The sequence below is a fragment of the Mugil cephalus genome, chromosome 15 (assembly GCF_022458985.1).
Source record: "Mugil cephalus isolate CIBA_MC_2020 chromosome 15, CIBA_Mcephalus_1.1, whole genome shotgun sequence".
In the NCBI taxonomy this organism is placed as follows: domain Eukaryota; kingdom Metazoa; phylum Chordata; class Actinopteri; order Mugiliformes; family Mugilidae; genus Mugil; species Mugil cephalus.
This window is the reverse complement of record NC_061784.1, coordinates 20032465-20057344: the sequence shown is the minus strand read 5'-3', so window position 1 is coordinate 20057344 and position 24880 is coordinate 20032465. Positions and strand designations below refer to the sequence as shown.

Below are 24880 nucleotides of genomic sequence, written 5' to 3'. Positions count from 1 at the left end.
AAGAACACAACTAGATTACTCTCCTTAACATTTCTCCATAGTACAGCACGGTGATGTATAATATGTTCTATGCTAGAGGTGAATGCAGATGCACACACATACACTACCAGTCAAAACTTTGGACAAACTTTCTCAGTCAATTTAATGAGAAGGTGTGTCAAAACTTTTAACTGGTAATGTATGTGTATGCACATAATTTGTAATGTTCCAAAACATATGTACATACTGTACATCATGTGTTGGTATGCTAATTGCCCATACTGCATAGTATCTATATATTAATATTAACATTACACTTGCTATTTGAAATGCCTTACTGCATTTTGTTGTGTATGTACCTGTGCAACATGTGTACATGTGACGTCACCGCAAGTCTCCGTGGTTACGGCATGAAAGTAGCAGAAAGTGACAGTTGAACGTGGAGATTAGCGACATTAGTTTCAATCATTTCTAGCGCCTAAATTGTAAAATTAATTTAAAAAAAAAGTGAAGAGCCGTTATTCGACTGACTGTACCAACAGATTTGAAATGAGATATATTTTTACAAATATCTCCGACTCCCAAAGAAAGGACGAATTCGCTGCATTAGAAGAAACAACTGGAATCTCATGTGGTTCTCATGTAATATCAGGTAATATAAATTTATGCTGTATTTTATATATATACATATATTTTATTAAGTAAGTCTGAAGTTACTTTCTTCTTCCTCTAAGTTGCGTTCTGAGGGCTGTCAGATAAATTTGTGGACGTTTCAGCGTATTTACGGCCGACAGTAACTATTTTAGTTCCAACAATTAATAACACAATTAACTGAATATTTGCGACTACTCCTCGTCATCCTTCTAACGTCCGGTCAGAGGCTACAGTATTGTACGTTACTTCCCAGTAAAGCTCTTAGCGTTAGTATCTTTTATTTAGCTACATTTATCATAACTGAATTTACCTAAAACTAACTGAAACTGTCTGAAATTGATCCACTTTTAATAACCTCACTAGTTCGTATGGATCATTGTCGACTTCAATTGTCCTTAATTTGATCTGATAATCCACATTTTTCCTGGTCTGGCTGTTTACCACTGACTGTATGTGGTATTTACTAATATATTTCACCATGTTTTTGACACTCAGGGGGCGTGGCCCCAAGCGACGGTGACGTCACTGCATACCTCTATAAAATTAAATCTAATCTAATGTAGGAGATACATATTAGCTGACGACAACATTAACACTACAAAAAGAGTCCAAACTCTTGCATAAAAACAGAATATGGTAAATTTGCATAGCAGCAGATTAACATCCATCAGATGCAACGTCTACGCGTATCAGTCCATTCCAGGAGACGTTGTATCACATTTGTTTTACAGTCACTTTCTGTCTCCTTTAAGCTGTGATACCTCTGGCGAGTGGGCGTTTCGAAGACAGCAACAGCTTTGTTCAGGATCTTAATGATTCATATCCTGGAAGTAACTGTGCGCTCTCAGCTGTTAGGGAGTCAGATGAGTTAAGAAGTCACATAATTGGTTGCCTTCAACATAAATAAAGGATGTTTAGTCAGATCCTTTATACGTTCTGTCCCGGTCTTTACTCAGCCACCCACCGCTCTTTTCAGCGAGGTTCATGCACAGACGCACGAAAAGAAAGCAGAGAAGTCTCTGCAGCTCAACTCAGCACCGTCACTAATCCCAAAATGACTGTCATGTGTCAGCTTTGTTGAAATTACTGCCGTACAGAGACAGAGTCTTGGGGGTAATAGCATCATTTTCTTGGGACATGTGTAATTATAGTAATTCATGCTGTTGTACTTGGGCTTGCAACAGCATGCACTTATTGGCCAAATGCTCTTTTGAATGCGTGATCCAGTGTTTTGTAATACATCTGCAGCTCCATAAATCAAAGTGGAACTTGCAGCAAAGCAAAGACGTTGGCTTGGTTTGTCACTTGATCTTAGTGTCACTGCGTTGGATGTGTGCTGATTGAGTTATGGTACATTCATGAAGAAAACCAATTAACTTTGGTTTCATGTTGAACATACGGTGTTAATATACGGTGTTAAAGTGGGAAGTGCAGTGAAATATTGGAGGAGGAAGTAAGTAAAATAAGCAGCTGCTGGGCTGTTGGAGTCATTTGGCTGATGCTCTTGCAGAACTGGTATCTTGTTCAAGGATATTTTGTTGGAATCTCAATTGGAGTTACACAAATCATTCATGCTGGAGCTTCTGAACACACTCGTCATGCCGTTCACATTTGAAATAATTAATATTTATGGTCATTTTATGTTTAAAAAAGGCCAAAGACTGTTACCATTCCTCTGTAAAGTAATACCTTTAAAGTGCAAAAACATCCTTCTTTGACTGTGGCTTTCAGGTCCAAGCTAAAAGTGCTGCTATCAGTCCATAAATATACGATTCAGTTTTTAGGAAACACAAAATAAATTCCTAAAAGACTGGACAATGTAAAAAAAAAAAAAGTAAAAGTTACTCAAACTTGTTAATTTAATTCTCTGGTGAGTATTTAAGGAAGCAGGATATGAGGTTTGTGGCACTGACTCAAAATAAAGTACAGTGCAAGTATTCCTGATAATAAAGGTCACCAAGCTCATGCTGATATGTGTAAGAAACAAACAGAGTTAGAGTAATAAACAAACCACAGCCTCCACAGTGAAAACCCGTTGAATCGACAGCTCTTTTATTTGTTTCTAACCTTCATAAAGTCGCAAGGTCTATCATATTAGAATGCATTTGATTCTACTAGTGTAGAATGAATTGGCAAGTGAGTTTTTATTCTTATTTTATGTACGGTAAAAAAAAAGAAAGACGAACTTTTGCAAGATCTCGCAAAACGTCTGCGAGATCTCGCTAAGGGGGGATGAAAAAAAACTGTTTACACTAGTAGCAATGTTCTTTCAGGTCATTCATGCTCAGAACGAAAACAAAACAAGCATGAAAATGGAGTGGGAGAAGTTTATTGACTTTTATTTTCAATGCGATATTAGTGTAAAACTTTTGCGAAAGTTCTTTTTTTTTTTTTTAAACCCATCAATGTCCCTTTAGGGGCTCCATACATCTTTAATTTCCCACCAGCTCAACTAAGGAATTGGAGTGGACTAAACCACCAGCGGGGGAGCGAAGCATGAAAACATACATAGATTTTGGCCACACAGATATTTATTAATTACATATCTTTATAAAAATTTAAAAAAAAAAAAAAAACTAAACAGCTCCACAGTCACCACATTACACACCTTTCATAAAAACCACACACCCCTGCCGCCCCTTCCAACATGGTACAACCAGGAAGTATAAAAAAGGTTTGAGAAGGTGGTGAGGTCCTTTTGCCAGTGGCCCAGAATTAAGAGGTAAGAGGTGTCAGTGGTAAGACAGTGTCTGGATATCTGTTAGCTTGCTATCTAATCCAGATGCTGATGATTTATTTCATGCTTTGCTCTGATTTTCTGCAGCAGCTTCCAACAACGGCTCACTCATGAATCCTCTGTCACACAAACACTAAAGCACACACTCGATTTAAACGCCGTGAAATGGAGGGAAATCTCCACGGCAGCTTGTCTGCAGTAAAACAGTCACAGGTTTCCTCAACCTGCTACCTTGAAATGTTTTAATCGAGAGCAGCTGCTGGAGTGGTGGGATTTAAAAATTAGCAGGCCTCTGGTTCCCTCCTTTTTTTTCTGTCACCTCAGCAATGCTTATACCTGCCTAACCTGTGCATATAGTGTGACATCATGTGATATGAGCAGATTATGCAAACTCATCTTTACACGAAGCAGGTTTCAAGTGGCTGATGTGAGGCTGAGACTGTTTTGCCCTCATGGCATGTTGATATAATATGCTTTGTTTAGTTTTTCTTTTCTGATAGAATCACAGTTCTGTTAACTCTAGAATATAAACTATGGTGTGTGTGTGTGTGTGTGTATACATATCAATCTATATATAATTATTTTTTTAATACAAAAACTGTTGAATATAAAAATGTTGGCTTGAGTTCCATAAACACACTCAAGTCTTATGCCAGCCTGAAGTCTGGTGACACATTCACACGTTTGCGTTTCACCACGGGGCGTGTTTCAACCAATACAGATTCAACGCATTGTTTGTTCCCAAACGAGCGGTCGCTCACCAACTTTTTCCGCTGCAAAATTTCGTGAGGAAGGGGAGTCGGGCTGGCTTCCAGGCTACTCTTGAGCCACTAGAGAAATATAATTGAGAGTTTTCATGAGCTGTGGTTAGAGAAGTGGACTGCATGGTCACTGAATTGAATTCCCTCTACATCCCGCAGTGAAGTGCTCTTGAGGAAGGCACCTAACTTAGGAACTGCTCCACGGGCTCTGCTTGCACAGCTGCCCACTTCTGCGAGTGTGCGCACTACTCATTGTGTGCGTAAATGACTTGGTGCATACATGCATATCTTCTGTGTACATCAGGGGTCTTCAGTGTTTTTCAAGCCAAGGCCAACTGATGGAGAGGTTAAGTAGGGACCCCCTACCTACTATATGTTCTATATTAAACTCAGCCTAGTGCTATTGGTAAATATACATTATTATTATCATTTTGGATTCGATATCAAGCTATTTGAATAATGCACAGGTTCAAATATACATGTGCAACAGTAGGGTGGCCATGCAACTGCTGTAAACCTAAACATACTTGACATAAACATAGGATTTCACCTGGGAACAGAATAGGCCGGGGGAAAATAATTTATAAAATATATATATATGAACAATGTCTCATCAACCAAAGATTTTGTGACCTGCAACCCCTGTTGAAGAATTATTGGTGTACATCCTTGACCAAAATAAAGCAGATTTTATTTTAAATTACTTTCATCCCTGTATCTGCCTGTGATTAGTCGAATCAGCTTTATTGGCCAAGTATGTGTGCACATAGAGTCACTGTGCTCAATGGTACAAGACAAGCATTTGAATAAACTTTTAAAAAATTAGAAAAACTGCACAGCACAAATTAGACTTCCAGAATAAACATTTAGAGGAAAAAATGAAGGGCAGAAGCAGATATATACAATAGACTTGAACAATAAGTATGTACTTAATTGATGAAGAGCTATTGTGTGAGAATGGTCAGAGAATTGTAAATTGCTTTTACAGTAACATCCTTTTAGATGGGACATTACCTCCAACTAAAATATTCTGTCCACAGGAGTCGGATAGCGAAAACGTCTGAAGCAGACATGGATCATGCACAAGAGACGCAAGGGGGCACGAGGATAATGGTGTGGAAATGCTGAGTCCTTCTGCTACGGCTTAAAAGGTACACTCTTATTTTTTCCTGGTACACATCGCTGACATTAATAGCAGATGTTTGAGAACGTCAAACGTGCTCAAGAAAAGTGTTTCTTCTTTAAACTGTGTGTCAGGATCATGATACAAACAGAATGTGGCTTTAAAGGTCCATCCATCCAGAGTCTGGTGGCTAATATGCTATCACCGTAATAGAGTGCAGGCTCGATATTAAGTGAGTTCATGTTATCACAGCCAAGTGACTGCTTTGTCTACTATCATGATATCGCCATTGCATACATTGCACAAATTATGTAAACACTCGAACATGACTGATTGTTGAATAACTCCTTTTGAAGCCGCTGGCGTTACGGTGCCGCTAAAATCAGACTGCAGGCATTTGCTTATATTGAGCCCCATTAGCATTAGCGCAGGGGTGGAAATACCTGGCCCACATTCATTGTCTTGGTCTGTGCACAAGGTATTCTCCCGTACTCTTCATAAAAGTGGAAGCTCCCATTTGCATCAGATGTCATTGAATGTATGTAATGTTAGTTGGAGCCAAGAGTCAGTATTTTCAGCTATTTTCTTCTCAATATACACCAATCAGGCATAACATTATGACCACCGTTCCAATATTGTGTAGGTCTCCCTTGAGCCTCCAAAACTGTTGTGACTCATCAGAGAAGGGACATTGGACTTCTGTGGGGTCTGGGAACATGATGTTGTTAGTGGATCACCCCACAGACATTTGATTAGTTTGGGTTCTAGTGAATTTGGAGGCCAGGTCAACACCTTGTGTTCTTCATGTGGGTGCTACATGTCTAAGTAACATCCACGTGAATGAACGATGGGTCCAAAAGTAACAGAATACTGAATTGTCAGCACATGGTCAATGTTATTCGCTTCTCATGTCAGTGGTCATAATGTTGTGCCTGATCGGTGTAGACTGTCTTACCAAAACATTAGGTACAGTACTGAAAATGACCATTTTAGTGTAAGAAAGGTGATAAGGTGTTGTTGAACTGTCTTGAATTAAAAGTGTTTCTATTATTTACCCTAGCCTATTTACTAAAATAAGGTTGTCAAAATAATAGAAACACAATACGATTTGATAGTACTACAAACCACAGCACAATCAACAGCTTTAAGTGGTTGTTGACCACAGCCTTCATGAAGCGAAGATTTACAACCCGTTTGTTATCTATGGTGTACCTAATGAACTGATGAGTGTATTTACCATGCGAAATTACACTGGAGCACGGATGTTGACTCGTGTTGGCGCTGGAAGAAAACCGGATCAGATTTCACCGCGAGCAGCATTTAAAATCCCACATGAAGGACATTGTCTAATTCCATTAGGAAAGAAATGGATCCTGACACAAGTGAATTACATGCAGCTTGCATTTCAAACTTAGAGCCTGCGACGGTGGAAGTGACAGTCACAGCTGCCATAAGTTTATTATCTGTGACAGTTTGGCTGAGCTGCGGTTAGCTGCGCACAACAACGACACGGGAGAGAAAGCTTTACAGTGACATAAACTCTGCATGCTTTGAAGACCGCACGAAAAAAAAAAAAGATGCAGTCTTGGGAGATGCAGTTAAGTGTGCAAAGACATGCAGCGTCTTGTTTGTGATGGAGCTTTATGGCAACAGTAATCCAGAAGCAATCAAATGCGTAGTAGCAGTTCACAAATCAGCCTGTTGGTTCACTTTACTGTAAAAGTAGAGTATGTTCAAAGATGATACCAGTTCATTTTGTGTAAGCCATTTTCCTCAATACACCAAAGGGAATGCATGCATCCTACCTTCCTTGAGGAATGTGTTTTAAAATGACATCTATCAACCTATCAGTCAACTTTCTGGTATTTCCTGACATTATTTGTGTGAACAGTGGTTTTGTTTTTAAGGTACAACAGTTGTCTTAGATCTGGATATAAAAGCTGTTTTTTGATCGGAGGGTCTTGGTTATGCTCCTGAATAGACTACAGCCCAGGATCCACACTGGGACTCGGATGTTTTGCAGCTGCAGTGCAGGTTTTCAGGATCACGTGAGCCGCCGCTGCTGCTGCTGCTGCTGCACCAAGCTGGTACTGGCAGCGGCGGAAGACGAACAGAAGTCGAGCAGCATTGTAGTCATAGCTGAGGGAAGGCAGCTTGTTTTGTTAATTAGGGTACACCAGAAGGGCGGGGTCGCTGACGCCATTGAGATGTCGGTCACAGGAGTGCAATGACATTCCTGCGACAAGTTCAAAGTTTTGGCCTCTCCTCATGTCACGGGGCCGTAAATTGTGCCCGTCAAACACTTTGGCAAAACACATAGTTGCGGCTGTTGCTCCACCCTAATTGTTAATGTTTGGAAATGAGAATGAAAGTGTTTCCTCTCTCTCAACAGTTAAGCATGTCTGCATTTGTTTATTTAAATAATTTGCATAATAGCTCACTACAGTCTAATTTCCCTGAGGGCAGTGACCTCTTAGAGGGCCTCTGGGAAGATATTATGGTGTAGGTGTAGATGTAACCCTCCTATGACAGCCTCATTGTTTGATCAGGGGACGCAGACCTATCAGTGCTCCTGTGGAATAGTAACTTACAATCAGTTAATTTACAGTAATTTGCGTAAATTAAAATTGCATTGAAACTAAAAATTTCTTTATAAGTCTTGAGGCTAGATTTAGGGCCCAGACATGACCAACATTAGTTTATTAAGTCGCACTTGAATGGTGAAACTTTTCAAACAAGTTTGCAATAAATCAAATTACCAATAGCTGCATTTCCTTGACAGTTTTTCGCAAAATAAAAGCCATATTTCTGAAATCTCACTTGAAATGTGTTTTGCGAATGAGCTGTAATGCTCTTAAATTCTCGTGAGATTTCACTTTGAGGAAGATGGACTTCAAATTAACTGGTCACATGACCCCCTGCGTCATTTCCAGTGACGGTGGAGACGGGAAAATGCGAAACAAGTGTTTCCATTGCACTTTTGCGATAAATTTTTATATTGATCTGTAAAAACCACTTCATGAGAGCGTAAAAATGTTTTAGCTTTGAGAAGGTTTTCGAAATGGAGGCGTTTCCATTGCCAGACACGTGCGTACATGGATGGTGACGTGAGAGGAGCAGATTCTTGGTGGCTCGTGTGCAACAGTTTATTTTAAATATGACTGTTATGGAACTTGTAATGTGTAAAAGTTCATCAGAAATGATATCTGGTGACATTCTAACGGCCTCATCATTTCTTCTTCATCCTGCCTCGATTTAATGTTATTTACAGAGACTGTTAAAAGTGTTAGCTGCATAATTCCTGTTTTGATCAGTAAGTCATGGAATAATACCACTTTTGGTTTAATACAAGTTTCATGTTTTGACTAAAAAAAAAACAGAAGCGGCAAATCTTCAATGATTTGTTAATAAATTCTTGTCCAACTTCACCTTTTGCCCGAGGTTACGCTCATCACTGATGTAACGTGCATGAAAGGAAGAGCCGAACTTCATCGTGTCCATCTCAATACTCAAACTGGTGTCGTTATGTGATGTATGGTATTTCCAATAATAATACTCTAGTTCAGAAGGTTAGCGATTTGATGCCCACTACGTAGACAGCATTTGTGTGAATGACTAGATCGGTGTGACAGCAAAATGCTTTGAGTACCATTAAAGGTGTTGCATGAATACAAAAGCATTTACCAGGCAATGTAGTCAGTCTAGTCGATATGAGAGGAGGAAGAGCATGCAACTACATCTGCTAAGCTAAAAAGGTACAGTGCTTAAAAAATATAAATTCCTATGAGAAGAGTTGGCTTGAGTTTCCATTAATTGTGGATCAGTTTGCTGGATTGAGAACAGCCTTAGTGTGTGTTGATGTTTTCCATTTAGCTTGTGTACTACAGGCTACGTGCAGGCCCCTGAATGCACCATAAATGCTGAACACTTTAGGGACACTGGGAGAGAAGGTATTGTGTTCAATTAGGGCAAGCCATGCTTATGTAACACCTTTGATTTCAAACATTTAGGCTCACAACTCTACACAAACTTATATTCTGTTCTATTCTATTCTGTTCTATTAATTCAGGGGCAGTGGGGATTTCCTCCCCAGAGAAACTCTAGTTCAAATATTTACCGGCTATTTAAAAGCGACACGTTGAACCTTTGCCCTCCAGGTTCACGCGCGTTCACGTCTTATTTATAACTGGAAACAGGGATTTATGGGTAACATTTACGACGGCGCGCGCGCTTTGTTTTTGTTGCAAATCACCTTGAGCCTCTGGCGCGCTTTGTCCTCCCGTCAAACATTTCCAAATCAAAGCGGATAGCTGCAATTGAAGCCAGTGCGCATGCCCGCCCTGAGTAAACGCTCAGCCCCTGCGTGCACGCGCGGGCGCGCCCAAGGAAAGAATTTGGAGCGGTGCGCGCTGCTGGTGTCGTGACTTGTTGCAAATGGTAAAAAAAAAAAAAAACTACCAACGACAAAAGAGCTTCGACTAAACTCTGTGACAGTTACTAAAATAGAAACGGTTCATGTCATTAATTGGCAATAAAACCACCAAAATGCATCTAAAGTCTACACATGTTCACTTTCAGGTGTCACAGACTCACTGAATGTTAATACAAAATATTCTAGGAATGTAATGACAGAAAAAGTCCTAAACTAAAAAAGCAAAAATGGTACACACTTTATCTAGAAATATAAATATATTCGCCCTTATGAGAAATGGATAAACAGCTTTTAAAACTCAAATGCCAAAGTATGTGACGGTAATTACACTGTGGGATTTAATTAGTAAGAAAAGCGCATAAATGTCGAGATGAGGTCACTTCAGGCTTCGATGCGCCTGCGACATTTTCCCAAAAACATACGATTTGCTTTATAGGAGAATAATGCATGACCAGAAGAAATAAATAAACCCACTTCTGAAAGAATTGAACCCACTTTTGAGCGTCGTAAACAGGCTCCAGGTTATGGTAAAATATTTAATTTAGGAACATTAAAGGACATATGATGCCATGAGGGTTAATATAAACACAGTTTAGCTTTCAGTGGGATTATTAGTGGAGGAAAATAAAGAGGAGAAACGAAGCGAAGAGCTGTAAACTCTAATATGAACTAAAAATGGCGAATTACAAAAGACACTGGTTGTTTAAAGTCACTATATTGTTTACACGCTGTTAAACGATTTATAGTCTGGGTTTAACAACGTCTTCCAGGTTGCATAATAGTATCTTAGTGTTTTCTATTTAATTTGTTATTAAATAGTTTCCTCTAATCTTGATATCCTTCAAACACGGATCACTATCGGTTTAAGCTCTCTGCCATTGCGCAGCGCACTAATATCAGACTAATGGTGAGTAATATAGATATGGGGATTTCTGCAGGTGTCAGAAAACCAGATACGGTATTGACTGAACTCATTTTGTGCGCACTCGTCCAGGCTGCGCAGGACTGTTTCCACACTTGAAATAAACTGGGTAAATGAACGGCTTCACCTCGCATTACCTGCTGTTATCTTCCCGAGATCAGTGTAAAAAAAAAAAAAAAAAAAAAAAAAAAAGAAAAGAAAAAGAAAGTTATAGCCCAGATTCGTTTAAAAAAAAAGATAATTGTGATCTGCTTTGAGTGATAAATCTGTATGAATAAACCGGCAATAAAAGGGTTAAATTAAATGCCTCTTTAGAAATGATTCCGCAACCAATATGCAAACATTTTCCTTGATAAGTTTAACAGCTGGACTTTAAATGTGTTTGCACTCCAGACTTTCCACATCAAACTGGCGTAATTTGCCTTTTTGGTGCGCGTATTTGTAAGTACACGCCTTAGGATGAGCTCAGAGAAACCACGCCGATCCTGTAATGAAGCAGAAACATCCGAGAGAAATGACGCTGAGTAACACGCATTTTTGTTTGGTGACTTAAAAAAAAATAATAATAAAAATAAATAAAAAATAAAAAAATGTCAGTCGGATGCGCGCCTGTGCCAAACCTCAGCCTGAATGAGCCCGGTACTGTCATTAGGGGCTGCGATGGGGGCAAAGTCAAGTAAAATAAAAATCGATATATATATTAGCAAATAAAACGTATCCCAAAACAATACCCTGGTACACGAAGGAAGACTTTAAGCACTGATCCTTTTAAATCCCAGAAATGATGAGCTCCGGACGATTTCAAGATGTGTTTAAACCCTGCTGGATTTCATTCCCTCCACACGGAAAATGGATTTTGCAATAAAGAAAGAATATTTATGAGGATAAGACCCAGAATTAACTAAAGGAAAATAAAATGGTAGCAGTAAAAAATCAGATTATTACCAGTTAGTGTTGATATTTCTCAAAAAATAAAAAAAATCTTCACATGTCTCTGTGTTGAGCCGAGTGGCGCTGCAGATATTTGTCTAAGGTATTTATTTTCGCTGCTTCACCGCGGCTCGTCCCGTCGCACAAAGACTCCTCTAAAACATATAGCTCTTGAAATAAACCTCTCTTTTCCTGGAGTTTATTCAAACAAGCAAGTTACCATAAACACATGAGGACTTTGAATCACCTTTTTTTTTCTTTTTTTGTATACAGCTTAGGCTAATGAACGTACTTCTGTAGTCTTACATTATCGTACAAAACACGTTGCACTCAAGTTAAACATGCGGGTTTTTTTCTATTTCAGCAAACAAAATTGAGGAGGGGGGAGAAGAAAAAAAAAAACATTTAAAAACAGGAGGCGTCAAAGACTCAAACGGGCCGGTGGCAGCCTGCATATGCGGTAAACAGAAAGCACACAGAAGCAGTATAAAATATGTACAGTATAGGCTAGAATTCTTCTCTTTTTTTGTAGCCCTCATTGAGTCTGGATTCATTTATAAGCTAGACTTTTATTTTATTTTATTTTATTTATTTTGCTCTTTATCCTATTGGTTGCCCCGTCCCTCCTCCCCCCGCCCACACAGTCAGTCCTCAAAAGCAAGCAAGCGCCAAAAAAAAAAAAAAAAAAAAAAATCACATCGTCTGTTTCATATGTTAGACCTGTATATATTTACACGTAGATATGTACAGTGCAGCAATGTAACACGTCTTCATCATAAAAAAGAAAAAAGAAAAAAAAAGAAATCCAAAAAACCTGGACATTTAAATTGCTGTGCAAGTTCACTGGTAAACACATGTAACCCGCATCATCCATTTTTTTCTTTTTTGTTTTGAAAAATGATTGCAACTAATCCAGTTTAGTTGTCTTTGATTTTTTTCCCCCCATGCATCCGCAGGTATAGCCCATAAGCTCTCACACCGAGTCCGTTAATCACATATATATTTATATTTGTAAAAGTTAGGCCCCTCTCGTTTTGGCCCGTCAGCTGTTGTACTGACACGCGTTCAGGCTGGACCCGGGGCTCTGCAGGCCGCTGTATCCGAATGTCGGATGCTGTTTGGATTTGAGTCTGAGCGTGGCCAGGCTGGAGTTGCAAGTGTCCCGGTAAACGCTGTACGGGGAGCCGGGAGGCCCGTACGGACACGCGGACGACGACATGGCCGAGTTGATGCCGGAAGTCCCGATCCCGTTCAGGTTGCTGATGTTGTTGAGGCCCGGGGTGGGCATGCCCGGCACCCCGGAGTGACCCATCCCGGAGGCCATGGTCATGGAGGAGATGGAGTTGGGCGCAGAGAACATGGACTGCGAGGTGAGCGGACTCATGGAGTTGAAGAAGGTGAAGTTCTTGGTGGACAGCGGCGCCGGGGCGAGGCCCTTGTTGGTCCAGTTGTTGTAGGTGTACGCCGGGTACATGTCGTCGTAAGGCTGCATGAGGCCGCTGAACTGCGGCAGGTAGCTGTTCTTGCACAGATCCATCTGCTGGTTCCGCTCCCGCTTCCTCCACTTAGCCCGGCGGTTTTTGAACCATACCTGCAGGAGACACGCGCATTAGTAAGGATCGATGAGTTCAGACAGACCCCGAATTGTCTATTTTTTTCCCCCTTACTTTCAAAGGTTTTTGACCATAATAACCACGTCCACCTCAACTCCGAATCTCCGGGTTATCTTAAATGTGCATTATTCAGTTGTAAGATCCAGGATCCCATTAGAATACAGAATAGAATATACCTTTATTGTCATTGTATAAGTAATACAGCGAAATTGCACGGGGGCATCATCACAGTGGCTTAGCAGCATACACACACAGAAAGCATAAATCACGCTGCACTGTCTTAAAATATCATGAACGGGAGCTGATTCATCTCCGATCATTTTCTCTGCCTTTGGGCAGCAAACATCAAACGCCGGCTTTAGTTCCCCCGGAAATGTTGAAAATAAAAAGGAAATGCAGATATCCGTGTCCCTTTAGATCTGAATTAGGCTGGTGAACGTGTACTGTAATTTCTTTAAAATCCAGGGTTAAATGTTTTATGCGCACAGTCAGTCCACATTCCTGCAGCAAATTTCCTAATTTTACGCTCTAGCCTCAAACTCCTTGAAAAGCCCATCATTCAGTGTTAAATATCAAAAGACTTTACGTGTTAGAATTGTAGGAAGAAAGTGATTTAAAATTAGCAGTAAAATCTTTTTGCCTTTTGATACAGCCAGACATCAAAAATATGACACACATTTTTTTTTTCAGGAAAAACAAATTGGTCTTGAAAACGTATAGAATATATTTTCTTCCAGGGGGAAATGTATCTTCAGTTTTGAGTTCCAGAGTCCCGACTGTAAATTTGCATTTGAGCCGTTATTGCTTTTTTGTCCAGTAAACTCGATAAACTGGATTTTCCTCGTGTATGAAAATAACACACAGAATAATACACTTTAACATGACAAATGTGAAACGGTGCAGTGCCATATATAATTTATTTTTTATTTTATTTTTTTACTAAAAGACATTTATTTTATTAGTGTGTAAATGAGCTCTTGAAACGAGACAAATTTATTTTAATTCCCAATTCTTGTTCCCAATTTTCCGCTATTTGTTTCGCTTCTTAAAATATTTCTATTCCCAGAATTTAAAATCTCCCCTTTTTAATACGAAGTAGTTTCAAACGCTGCTTACAGATTGCAGAACCTAAACAGTAACAGCAACAGAAATGTGTTTTGACCTGAATTATAGCCCGAACTGTGCCCCAGTGCAGATTTTACTGCGTATTTCCGTGTTTCCTGCGAGTCAAGTTAGCGCCTCTATGTGTGTGTGTGTTTACAGTACATGTCAGCGTGCAGGACGGACTGGCTAAAATAAAACCAACAGGTTTACAACACGAATCGAGCAGCACGGGGGGATGACTGTAAATGAATCAGAAACGTGCATCTGGATATCCTCACGCCTTATCGAAAGCTGACAAAATATCCGTTAGTCGGCACTCTGCGAGTCATTTTTAATTCATAGTAGAAACAGTTTACAAGTGGTCTCATCGGAGGAGCCCGCGGAGGCTATTTATAGTCATGCAGAGAACAGGGTGCTGCCGACAAATTGTCCACAAAGGCTTGAGCGATGTGACAGAGAGCTGTGGAGGAAATGCGCAGGCTGCATTTCACCGCTCGCCTCAGACTTCGGTTTTATGTTTGGGGGAAAATTAATATTTGCTTTTTAATTCCAGTGTGACAAGACAAAGCGTGCACTAAAGCTGATTCATATGCTCCTTTTTTAAAAAACTTTACTTTTACATAGGTTGCACTGTTTGTTTGTGCTACTTCTGAGCACTGCTAACTCAATTCAATTTTATTCAGTTTTATTTCTATAGCGTCAATAGCAATACAAACCACATCGAGACGCTTTACAAAATCCGGTCCGAAACCGTCTCTTAATCATGGACATGGCAAATAAACCCGAATCTGACCACGGTTAGCAATCAATTTTTTTTTTTTTTACGTAAACACTGATGATCCTAAAACGGTTCCACAAACTTTAAAATGGTCAGACTTGAACATTAAATACTCAGGCTGCTCCTTTCATCCACGCTCTTTACACTGTTTTCTTTTTACTCCGCCATAATAAAGGGTTACGTTGTGCGAAATCCACCTTTCCGTGGTTTAAGAAACCCCATCACTCTCAACGTGTTTTGGGACATCAAAAAAAAAAAAAAAAAAAAAAATCTTTTACGCTCTTGCCTTTTACACGGCTGTATGCATGTGTCTGCAATTTAAGACGATATGTTCTGCTTGTCCGTCAGGCGCCAGTTGCTGTAAATGAAAACCAACTGCAATAGTTTTGTTTTTTTGCAAACCACATTTTTCTATTTTTTTGTTATTTTTTTCCGGAACAGCAGCAATGAATACCTGAGTAAAATTGGAAATTTCGCCAAAATTAAAGTGATTCAAATGGACGTATTTTCTGGATGAATATAATCGCAAGCTGCTCATATTCATTAAACGGCTGCAACGGTTACATTTGGTGACATAAATTGTCTCCTCCATGGGGGGAAACGAGCATCCAGACTGGTGATGATGTCACCAAAAGACAAATCCTCTATTGGCTCCATTAAAACTCGGATACACCCTTAAAAAGGGATGCGTCCTGTCCAACAATGCCAAAAAAGTTGAAGGCAACATTTATTTCATTTAAATTTCCAACATAAAATATGAATCTCTAATTAAAACGCGCCATATGAGTCCGGCAGTTCAGAAACCAGGCGAATCACACACGTGGTTAAACAAGCTAAAGGATTTAGTCTCTGGATGCACCGTAACTGTCAGTCAGGGATGACTTCCATTTAATATCTGTTAACACTACACACACTTTTTTTTTGTAAATGTCCCAGTTTTATGTCATCAGATTTTTCTTAAGCGTGTCTCGGAATTATTCCCCAGATTTAGTTTATTGCTTGTACTGAGCCCTTAAGTCACCAAATATTTTTCGTGGACGCTGTTAAAAAGCTGGATTTGTATTTCAGTAAGAGCATCGGTCGTTCAGGGGAAAATACAGCTCGGTACCATATAACGTGGCCTGATATTTAATACAAATGGTGGGTTATGAGTCTGCGCTCTCCGCAAAGGTTTACCAGAAATATAATAAATATCAGCGGATGCAGTTTGAAAGAAACTGGCGCGCCTTTGTATCTGATGTGACTAATGTTACACCATCATTTCCTCATTTTTGTGTGTTTTTAAATGAATTCATTTTATTTAATTAATATTGTAGAAATTTCTGATTAAGTTACTATTATTGTATATTGCTATTGGTGTATTTAGCTTAACATTTCGCGTATTTATTTTAATAGGATCCATTTATCAAATCGTCTTTACGCACGCATTACGCACACTTTACGCACTGCTTGGCCTCTTACCCGCACTCTGGCCTCGGTCAGGTTGGTCCACACGGCGATCTCCTCCCTGGTACTCATGTCCGGGTAGCGATTCCTCTGGAAGGTGGCTTCCAGCTCCTGCAGCTGCTGACTGGTGAAGTGAGTCCGCTGCCGCCGCTGTTTCTTCTTCTTGGGGTCGTCCGCGTTCCCGTCATCGCTCCGGTGCTCAGCACTCCTCTCCTTTTCTATAGATAATAAGTCGTTCTGGCATAAATGCACGTACTTCGAATGGCATACAAATAAGGCATATATTTTTCAAAAGAATAAAGCAATAATTTGGGCGATTAACTAATCAAGAGGTTATATATTTCACGGTGTAAAACGCTAAACAGTAACTAAATTATTTACAATGATTTTAATAAAATTATGCATCAGAGAAGTTATATATTAATGCTGTACATCGATTCTTTCAAAAAACCCCACATTTCCCTCTGTTTTCATCTTTGATAGCTCTTTATTCTCTCCGAGACGCCTGCTCACTCTTATCCCCCCACTGCTATCTTGTATTTGTGTCCTAACAAGATTGCCTCATTAAACTGAAGGGGCCACACGTGCAAAGGTCAAACACGGAAAAGTGTCTTGAACGTTTGCCCAAACTAAAAAGCATCTTAAAACGTTAAGCCACGGCATGATGTTGATCTTGAAGCCATAAATAATATCCACCGAGAAAATGACCTTAACACATATTTGCTATTTCATCCTCATGTGGACTGAGGCGGAGAAAAGAAAAGGGCCTTTTGTTTTCATAAAAAAAACGTGGCAAAGATGAAGAACAAAGCGTCTCCGGGAATTGTTAATACGGACCTTCTGGCTTTTAGTTTAGATTGGTGGATGGGTTCAGTATTTATAGTTTGTTTTAATGCATTCACTGACTGCAGGCCAGGCTGTTCTGCACATTTTTCCCTGACAGACCTCGGGATCTTGCCAAGTGTTTGGTTCAGCCAGCGCAATAAACAAAAAAATGGGGTGTAACTGCACCAAAACTGGGCTTTTTCCCTTGCTCGGTATTTCTGCGAATTAACAAACAGAAAGATACCAAACTATCTTTACTACACATTTCTATATATTTGTCTATCTCGTCCATGTGCGTGGTCCTCTATAATATATGGAAATAAATCAAGCAAACACTGGGACATAATACAAGTTAGCCTAAATATTCTCCCTTTTCTGTTCCTTAAAAGTGCCGGGGTGCCTCCCTGACAGCCAGCAGTAAACGTGCTCATGGAGACTTAAAATAAACTGTTATTGTACCCAGAAGGAGGAATCGAGTTGCTAAAAGCACTCTGACTCTGTACCTGCCAACTCTGTGTCTGAAGACTCGCTGCTTGAGTTCTCTAAAGTTTCTCGACTGCTGTTTGAAGTTCTCTGTAAATGAAACGCGGGGGCCACGTCGCGGGGCGGCGGTGCTCTCGCTGCCTCTGCGATTCTGTCCAAATTCATCCCACCTTGAAGAGAAGGATGCGTAAGAAGAGGAAACGGGGTGAATCCTGGGGCGCACAAAGCTTTCCACAGCAGCCTCGCTACAAAAAATCCACCCGCTGTCAGACACACACCACGACATGAGAGGATGAACCATGCAGGGAGAATTTCCACGAGAGTCTTGTTCTTCCAAGAAAAGCGAGCCCGGTAGCGGTCTAAAACAAATCACACAGTCCCGTTCCTCTCGTGTGCAGCAGTGACGGCCCAGTGCGCTCTCCTTCTATCCGCAGCAGGGAAAAGCTTCTATGACCGAGAGGAAGCTCCGACTCTGCGACACACACTTGAGACCCACCCATCGGCTGGGTTTAACCTCCTTAAATGAGGAGTCCCTCCCACTCAACGTACCCGCTGCAAGAAAATATCCGCCCAGACAAGATATGGACTGACGTCAGGGTAAAACAAAGAGACGTTAATTACTTTGACGTTTATTTCGCGCACAAAAGGAAGCGTCTCCGAGCGTAAGTGTAGAGTAAAAATATTAACATTGAGCACTTAACTAAATGCGCTGATCAGTTATGTTTACCATATTTGCAGTTTGGTCCCTTTTTAAGCACTTCTAATGCTCAGTGTCGGACTGAATGGGTGATAAGGATGGATACTTTTTGCAGCGTTCGTTTTATTCTAGCAGTCGGGAGCGCGCAGTGCAACTATTTTCTCCTATGGAGTAAAATGGGCCTTTTATTCGTGCAGGCATGTTTGAAATTTGTCCAGCACCGCGCAGCTGGGTGCGCTTATACACACACTCACCCACACAATGTACAGTATCTCGGATATGTGCTGAGCTGAATAAACATTTACCATCTAACACTGACCAGCCCAGTTACTGTTTCCTCTGCGTAAAAAGTGCGCGTTGATATCGAGTTTATTGTGGGTATGAATGACGAGAAATGTAAACTGCCGAGAGTTGCTCTGTCAGCTCACTGATTCATTTGCACAAAGACAATCAGGACTAAAAAAAAAAAAAAAAAAGGCACATCGCAGTACTCTCTCATCACTTCACAAGATGTGGTTTGGACATGCACCGTGCTTTATGTACCAGGGCCATATCGTTTCTCCCAAATAACTCAGAATAATAATCTGTTGACAGCAGCGGATCTGCGCGGCACTTTGCACAATCAGACAAATATTCAGACATTTAATAAAAAATGATATTCAAACGCCAACGTGCACTCTGGTTCTATTACCCGGATTAATCCTTTCAATAAAAAAACTCTTTTTTGACTGTGCTGCTAATGTTACACCTGGCTACACCTGAATACAGTTCCTGTTTGGTGACACATTTGAGTTCCTTCTGTTTTGTTGGCACTGACGCACAAACGGCTGCTACACTGCTCTCTCTCTGTCTCTCTCTCAGGCAGCCAAACGTCAAGGAAGTTGGCCCAAACCGAAGTTATCGGACAGTTTTTGAACCGAATCCAAATCAGTTCCCGTGGTGTCATTTTCATAAAGGTGGGGGAAACATGTGAGATCAAATCAGATATTTCTTTCTTTGGAGGATTTGGATCTGTCAGCCCAGACACGCACTGCTTGCCATGCCTCAGATAGGTGGACTGTGATCCTCAGAACGTCCATGTGCCCGTGTGCAGAACTGCAAAGCCTCGTCCAGATGCTGACGTGCTGATCTCGGCGTATGCGGAATTGGAGTTAAAAAAAAAAAAAAAAAAAAAACTGCAGCACACCTTGCAGTCGAAGAATAAGTCGATTTTTAGACGATTCTATCACATAACGTAGCAACCCACACGAGCAGCAATTCAAATCTTTAATCTTGTTTTTTTAAAACACATTGTGGACATAAACTCCCTTCATGGCTGCATTAGGCCTGTGCGCTATTGTGAGTCATTCTCTTTAGACATGCACAGAAGCGTTCTTATTCTTTAAAGAAAATCAGTCATACCATCAATCATAATTTGTTTTGTGAATTATGAATATATTCTGTCAAAAATATAACGACCAAAACCCGCCTGTATTATTAATCTCTGTGAGTGACTACATTGCCGGTGATGTAAATACATTTCTTTTTGTGTCTGCGGAATCGCGCCCAAACAGAAAAACGGGTGTCTGCGAACCACAAATGCGGCAAACTTAAAATTTAAATTTTCTGGGTTTATTGAATTTATTTTGGGGACTCACAATCGCAATATGAGACCGACGGACCTGCTACCTTGTTGTGTCTCGGCCTGTGAGTTACGTGTGTCAGGTAAAAAGCGTACCAGCTCGTGGCCTCGCCGTCTGAGACTCGGGTCTGTCCCCGGCGCCAGTCTCGAGCATTTCGGGCCATTGTATGACAGTGACTTCTGACACAAGATCCCAGTCCAACCGGAAAGCTCCCCCGAAGGCCCTTTCAGGAGTAAATTGTGCAAGCTCTCAACAATCAGTTGCCTTTCCCCCCCTCCCCATCTATATATTTGTTCAGCTTCTGCACACAGAGTTTTAAGAAGAGAGGAGCTACTCCGATGGCCTGTAGTTTTTACGCATAAGTACATGAAATATAACGAACCAAATCAGTCGGGTTGAACGTTTATAGTAGACATAGCTACATATGTCATTATTGCGCTTCTGAGCTCAAACCTGCGTCACCTTGACCTGTTGGAGCCTCAGTCCTGTCACTGGTTTGCCGCCTCTGCCTACTGAAGCTCCTTTGGGTATGAAACCGCTACCCCTTTCCTCAGTTTCAGAGCTACGTGTGCGTAAAACTGTTTTGAGGGGATACTTGACACAGAAAACAAATTTAATACAACTGGGGCAGACCCGCAAGACACTCGAGTAAGTAAACGGAAGAAGAGTAGATAAATATAGGTGACCTCAAAGACCTGCGCATCAGCAGGTGGTATTTACTATGCAGGCTGTGAAGGATGAATGAAGCGTATAGGGAGGTTAGTGTCCGTGAAGAGAGTCAGTGGGCCTTATATGGTGAACTTTAAAGTTCACAACTGAAGCCGTCCTGCTATACGTTTAGCAAAGGCCGCTTTGGAAACCCTCATAAGGCAAAATGAATGAAGATATATTCATCAGAAGCAGCACAAAATATTACAATAAAATTAAAATGAACCCAAAGGCCCATGAGAATTATAGGATAAAGCACGTGTTAGCCAAGGTGGTTTTTCTTGTGAGTTTTACCTTCCTCTGTCCCCTTATAACACCCTGATAGATTGGGCTAATCTAAATAACCAGCCTCCTCACCCTCCATCTCTGCCCGCGCCCTGCCCCTCCTCTGCTCTGGAGGGCACTTGCGTGTGATGGATGAGTTAAAAAGCCTTTCCATCCGGCAGGACAGGTTAAAGGCCAGTGACAATGCAAACACTCATATTTTTCCTCCAAGAAGTGAAAATAAACTCGGCAGACGCCATTAATCACACACCAAACACACAAAAATACAGTCTTGGTGTGTTTTATCAAGCGGGAGCAGCAAAGCTACCCACAAGGCCGAAAAACAAAGCGTATAGAAAATTAAAGCTGGCGAGCGGACTGAAAGGCAGGGACAACAGCGGAGATGTAACTGGACACGGCGAGTAACAGGAGAAGGACAGAGCTGATTATTGCCTTGGTGATGGTTTCCCTGCTTGGTCCAAGGACTGTTTGGCCTGGAATCTGACAACCAACAAACAACCTGACAGAGGGAATGCAGGTGTAAATAAAACAACCTCTAATGGCCATCACAGAGAAACGTCCATAAGAGAAATGTTTTGCCAGTGTTGGTAGGATTTAATTCAAACGACTCATTCGTCGTTGAGCTGAAGCCAGTTTTGCATCCATCGAGTTTTGTCAGTGCAGCCGCTGTTTTCTGCCGTTTTACGAAACGCGTAAAAACACACACGAGTGTTTCTGACTCCCCAAAAATAGTCACAATTATACGTTATGTTCTTACACTGTAAATGGAAAACTACTGAGCTGTCCGAGCATGTTTTAGGCGCCTGAGGGACCTGACCTTTAAGCTGAATCTAGGTCATTATTGTAAATGATTATTTCCGGAAATTAAACTAAATGCACACAATCAGTCTCCGTCTCGCGTTCTTCTCCTGCGTTGACTAAAACCCTGGATATTTCCAAAAACATCCGCGTGTCTCTTTTACGCAAGGGCCTGTCTCTGATTAAATCCAGAAAATCATATTTTTATTTTAGCTAAAACGTTTTTTTTTTTTTCCTGAACATAAGGCAAATATTACAGAAATCAAAGCTGTTTGTTTCTTGCTGCCCATCTGGCTTGGTTTATTCCAAAACAACTCGGCAAGAAATCATCATAAGAAACCAGCTATAAAAAAGATAAAGCTGATTGTTGTGCGTAAATGACACAATGGCTGCAGGTTTCGCTGTGAATGATTCAGTTTGCTTTCATTTGATGTTCTCTCTGTCCTATTTGCAAGGTATTATCTGACGATTCATATCAGCCCACTACATAAACGCACCAAGACCAGACGCAGACTGTGCACACGTCTCTAGAAGTCCTGACTGTGCTTCAAATAATCCTGCAGCATCATTCAGTTTTCCAAAGATTTCCATGACAGTTTTGATTTAAACACATTAGAATACTTCAAATAATAGTAATTATATAAAAATAAAATGAATTATCTCAGAGGCAATTGAAGTGTTTAATTGAGCAGAGATCAATGATCAGGTCATACCTGGGTCCCCACAAGAAATCACATTCTTCGACAGATTCAGTTCCATTCCAGTTACCTGAAAGACACAGAGGGAAAAGATTGATTAGAAAATAATTTCTTCGAAATCATAGACTTAAAAACGAAGGCAAATACGTTTAGTTTTGTTTAGATTTAAATGATACACTGAATACAGGTTGGAAAACACTATACACTAATAATCCTGCAACTTTCCTAGACCACAAAGAAACGTCATACTGGAGCTGCTCTTCTCTGATTTCTTTTTTATTTAAATAAAAAAATAAAAGAGGGGGCAAATTAAAGACAATGGTACCAAAACGAAAACACACAATAAAACAATCATTTATATTTATTTCATTTGTCTTTAGTTATTTATTGTGTTCTGTTATGAAACTCTTTCAAGTGGATTTTTGGATGTTTGACTAACTTCAAATACCAGACACTAACCTTTGCCATAAACACACACACACACACACACACACACACACACACACACACACACAAGGACCCTCTTATCTACAGGAATCCCTTTGCTGCTTTTATGTCCTCACTAAATCTTCTCTCAGCACCCTTCTGTCCCTTCGTGCTTCAGTGTGCGTCTGCACTTTATATTCATTTAAGGCATCAGTTGGAGCCATTCGCTGGAGCACACCGGAGGCAGTAGCCCACAACAGGATGCTCGCTACATCTGGCTGACACTAATGCTCTGACACATTGAATAACAATGACTCTGCTTTGTAATATTTTCCCGTTTGACTCCACAAATCGATGCTGTGCGTAAAGCTCCATTCACTCAGTCTCCGTCCTCCTCATGTTCACTCCAGCCTCTCTGACCCACATTAATAGCACTTGTCGACACTGAATCTCCTTTATCTTCGTGGACACAGAGTCATGCGTGTAGTCATTTTCAAATTTGGAAGCTTAAAACGGACAAGAGCGAGATGCCGTCGACCTTCAAACCAGTGCTCGGACAGATAAAGGCGCACTACGCGTGTTTTACTCACCGGTTGTTTCCCAGCAGATGACAGGAAAAAGGGGGAATAAAGCCTCACACTTTCTCCATGCAGGTGCTCAGTAAATCCACTTTAGCGTCGTCTGCGCGTAAATGCTGCGTCCGCGGTAATCAGCGCTTTGGTTGTCTCTGCGCCGCAGCCTTGGTTTTCATCGGCAATGCTCTTCTGCACGCCTCGCGTTGACGTCACCGCACCGCAAACCCCCCCAGCAGCCACCTCCACCTCCACTCGAACGCCCCCCTCCACCCCCCTCCCGCTGTCACCCTCGTCATCCTACTGCACCTCTCCTCTCCATCCCCGTGCTTCTTCATCAGCATAATAAGAAAAAAAAGTCTTAACAGAATTGCACACTTTCATGATTATCGTCACCTGGTGTCATGTTCCTTCTCACCTTTAACCCAGTTTTTTGTTCATCCCGACATGTTTAACTCTTATTTTTTGGTAATGATGGTTACATTTATTTTCATCTTCATTTCTTTACGCCAGTAAGGGTGGAGCGTAAAATGAAAGTATAATATGTAATTATAATACAATTCAACTCAACAAGACAGCATAATAATAATAATACATTCTTAGATTATTATTATTATTAATAATAATAATAATAATAATTTAATAATACTTTTGTTGGGTGATATAATATACGCGTATGTGTTATATAAAATTATTGGTGTTATTTATTAATTCATAATGATACATTTTTCTTAATTTTGACAGAAAAATATTTTAAACCGTTTTTGTTTAAACACACAATTTGTATGTCATTTTTTATTTTTATTTTTTTAAATCTTTCTCACAACAATTAAACATTCCTCTCGTATTTTCACTCTTCTTGAGTTTTAGCGGTTGTTTTAACTGCGACAATGACTAACTCCTTGATCTGACGGGTTTTCTTTTTCTCGGATTTTATATTTGCTCATTCAAACACCACCAAACATAAAAAGTCACCGTATTCTCCCCTTTTATTCGGCAGCGGTTCATTTGTATAAACGTACAGAAGCCTGTCGTTTTGTTTGGCTGCGTTTGCAGTTACGGCAGTGTTTCTTTTCAATAATGAATTCAATCGGCAAACAATAAACTGACAGACCGCTGTGGCCAAAGCCCTTGTTAACAGATCATTATTTAACAATAATTATCCATATCCTAATATTTACGCACGGGTCTGAGCGACGCTATTCAAAAGACTTTTAATTGTACCACGTTTTAATTGTTTTGTGGCTTGAACCGCAGACCTGTTGAAGGAATGTTTGTTCAAAAAAT

At 40.5% G+C, this 24880-nt stretch overlaps 1 protein-coding gene and 1 long non-coding RNA gene across 5 annotated transcripts; one reads left to right on the top strand and one right to left on the bottom strand.

Annotated features, from left to right (window-relative positions):
* The first annotated feature begins 495 nt into the window (after positions 1-495).
* On the top strand, positions 496-19957 carry LOC125021817. 2 transcript variants are annotated; one of them, XR_007114371.1, is made up of 3 exons: positions 496-631; positions 5172-5282; positions 19346-19957. It is a non-coding gene; the product is annotated as an uncharacterized LOC125021817 (long non-coding RNA). The 2 variants fall into 2 exon arrangements; XR_007114370.1 differs by lacking the exon at positions 496-631 and adding an exon at positions 3328-3355.
* On the bottom strand, positions 11706-23747 carry pitx1 (paired-like homeodomain 1). 3 transcript variants are annotated; one of them, XM_047608035.1, is made up of 5 exons: positions 23612-23747; positions 22611-22665; positions 17808-17957; positions 16495-16697; positions 11706-13129 (listed from the first exon to the last, which is right to left on the bottom strand). In XM_047608035.1, exons 2-5 carry the CDS (start codon positions 22654-22656, stop codon positions 12581-12583), a joined length of 948 nt encoding a protein of 315 aa, XP_047463991.1. In that variant the 5' UTR covers positions 22657-22665; positions 23612-23747; the 3' UTR covers positions 11706-12580. The 3 variants fall into 3 exon arrangements, with proteins under 3 accessions (XP_047463991.1, XP_047463993.1, XP_047463992.1); XM_047608037.1 differs by lacking the exon at positions 17808-17957; XM_047608036.1 differs by lacking the exons at positions 22611-22665; positions 23612-23747 and adding an exon at positions 18066-18325.
* Between the last annotated feature and the right edge of the window lie 1133 nt (positions 23748-24880).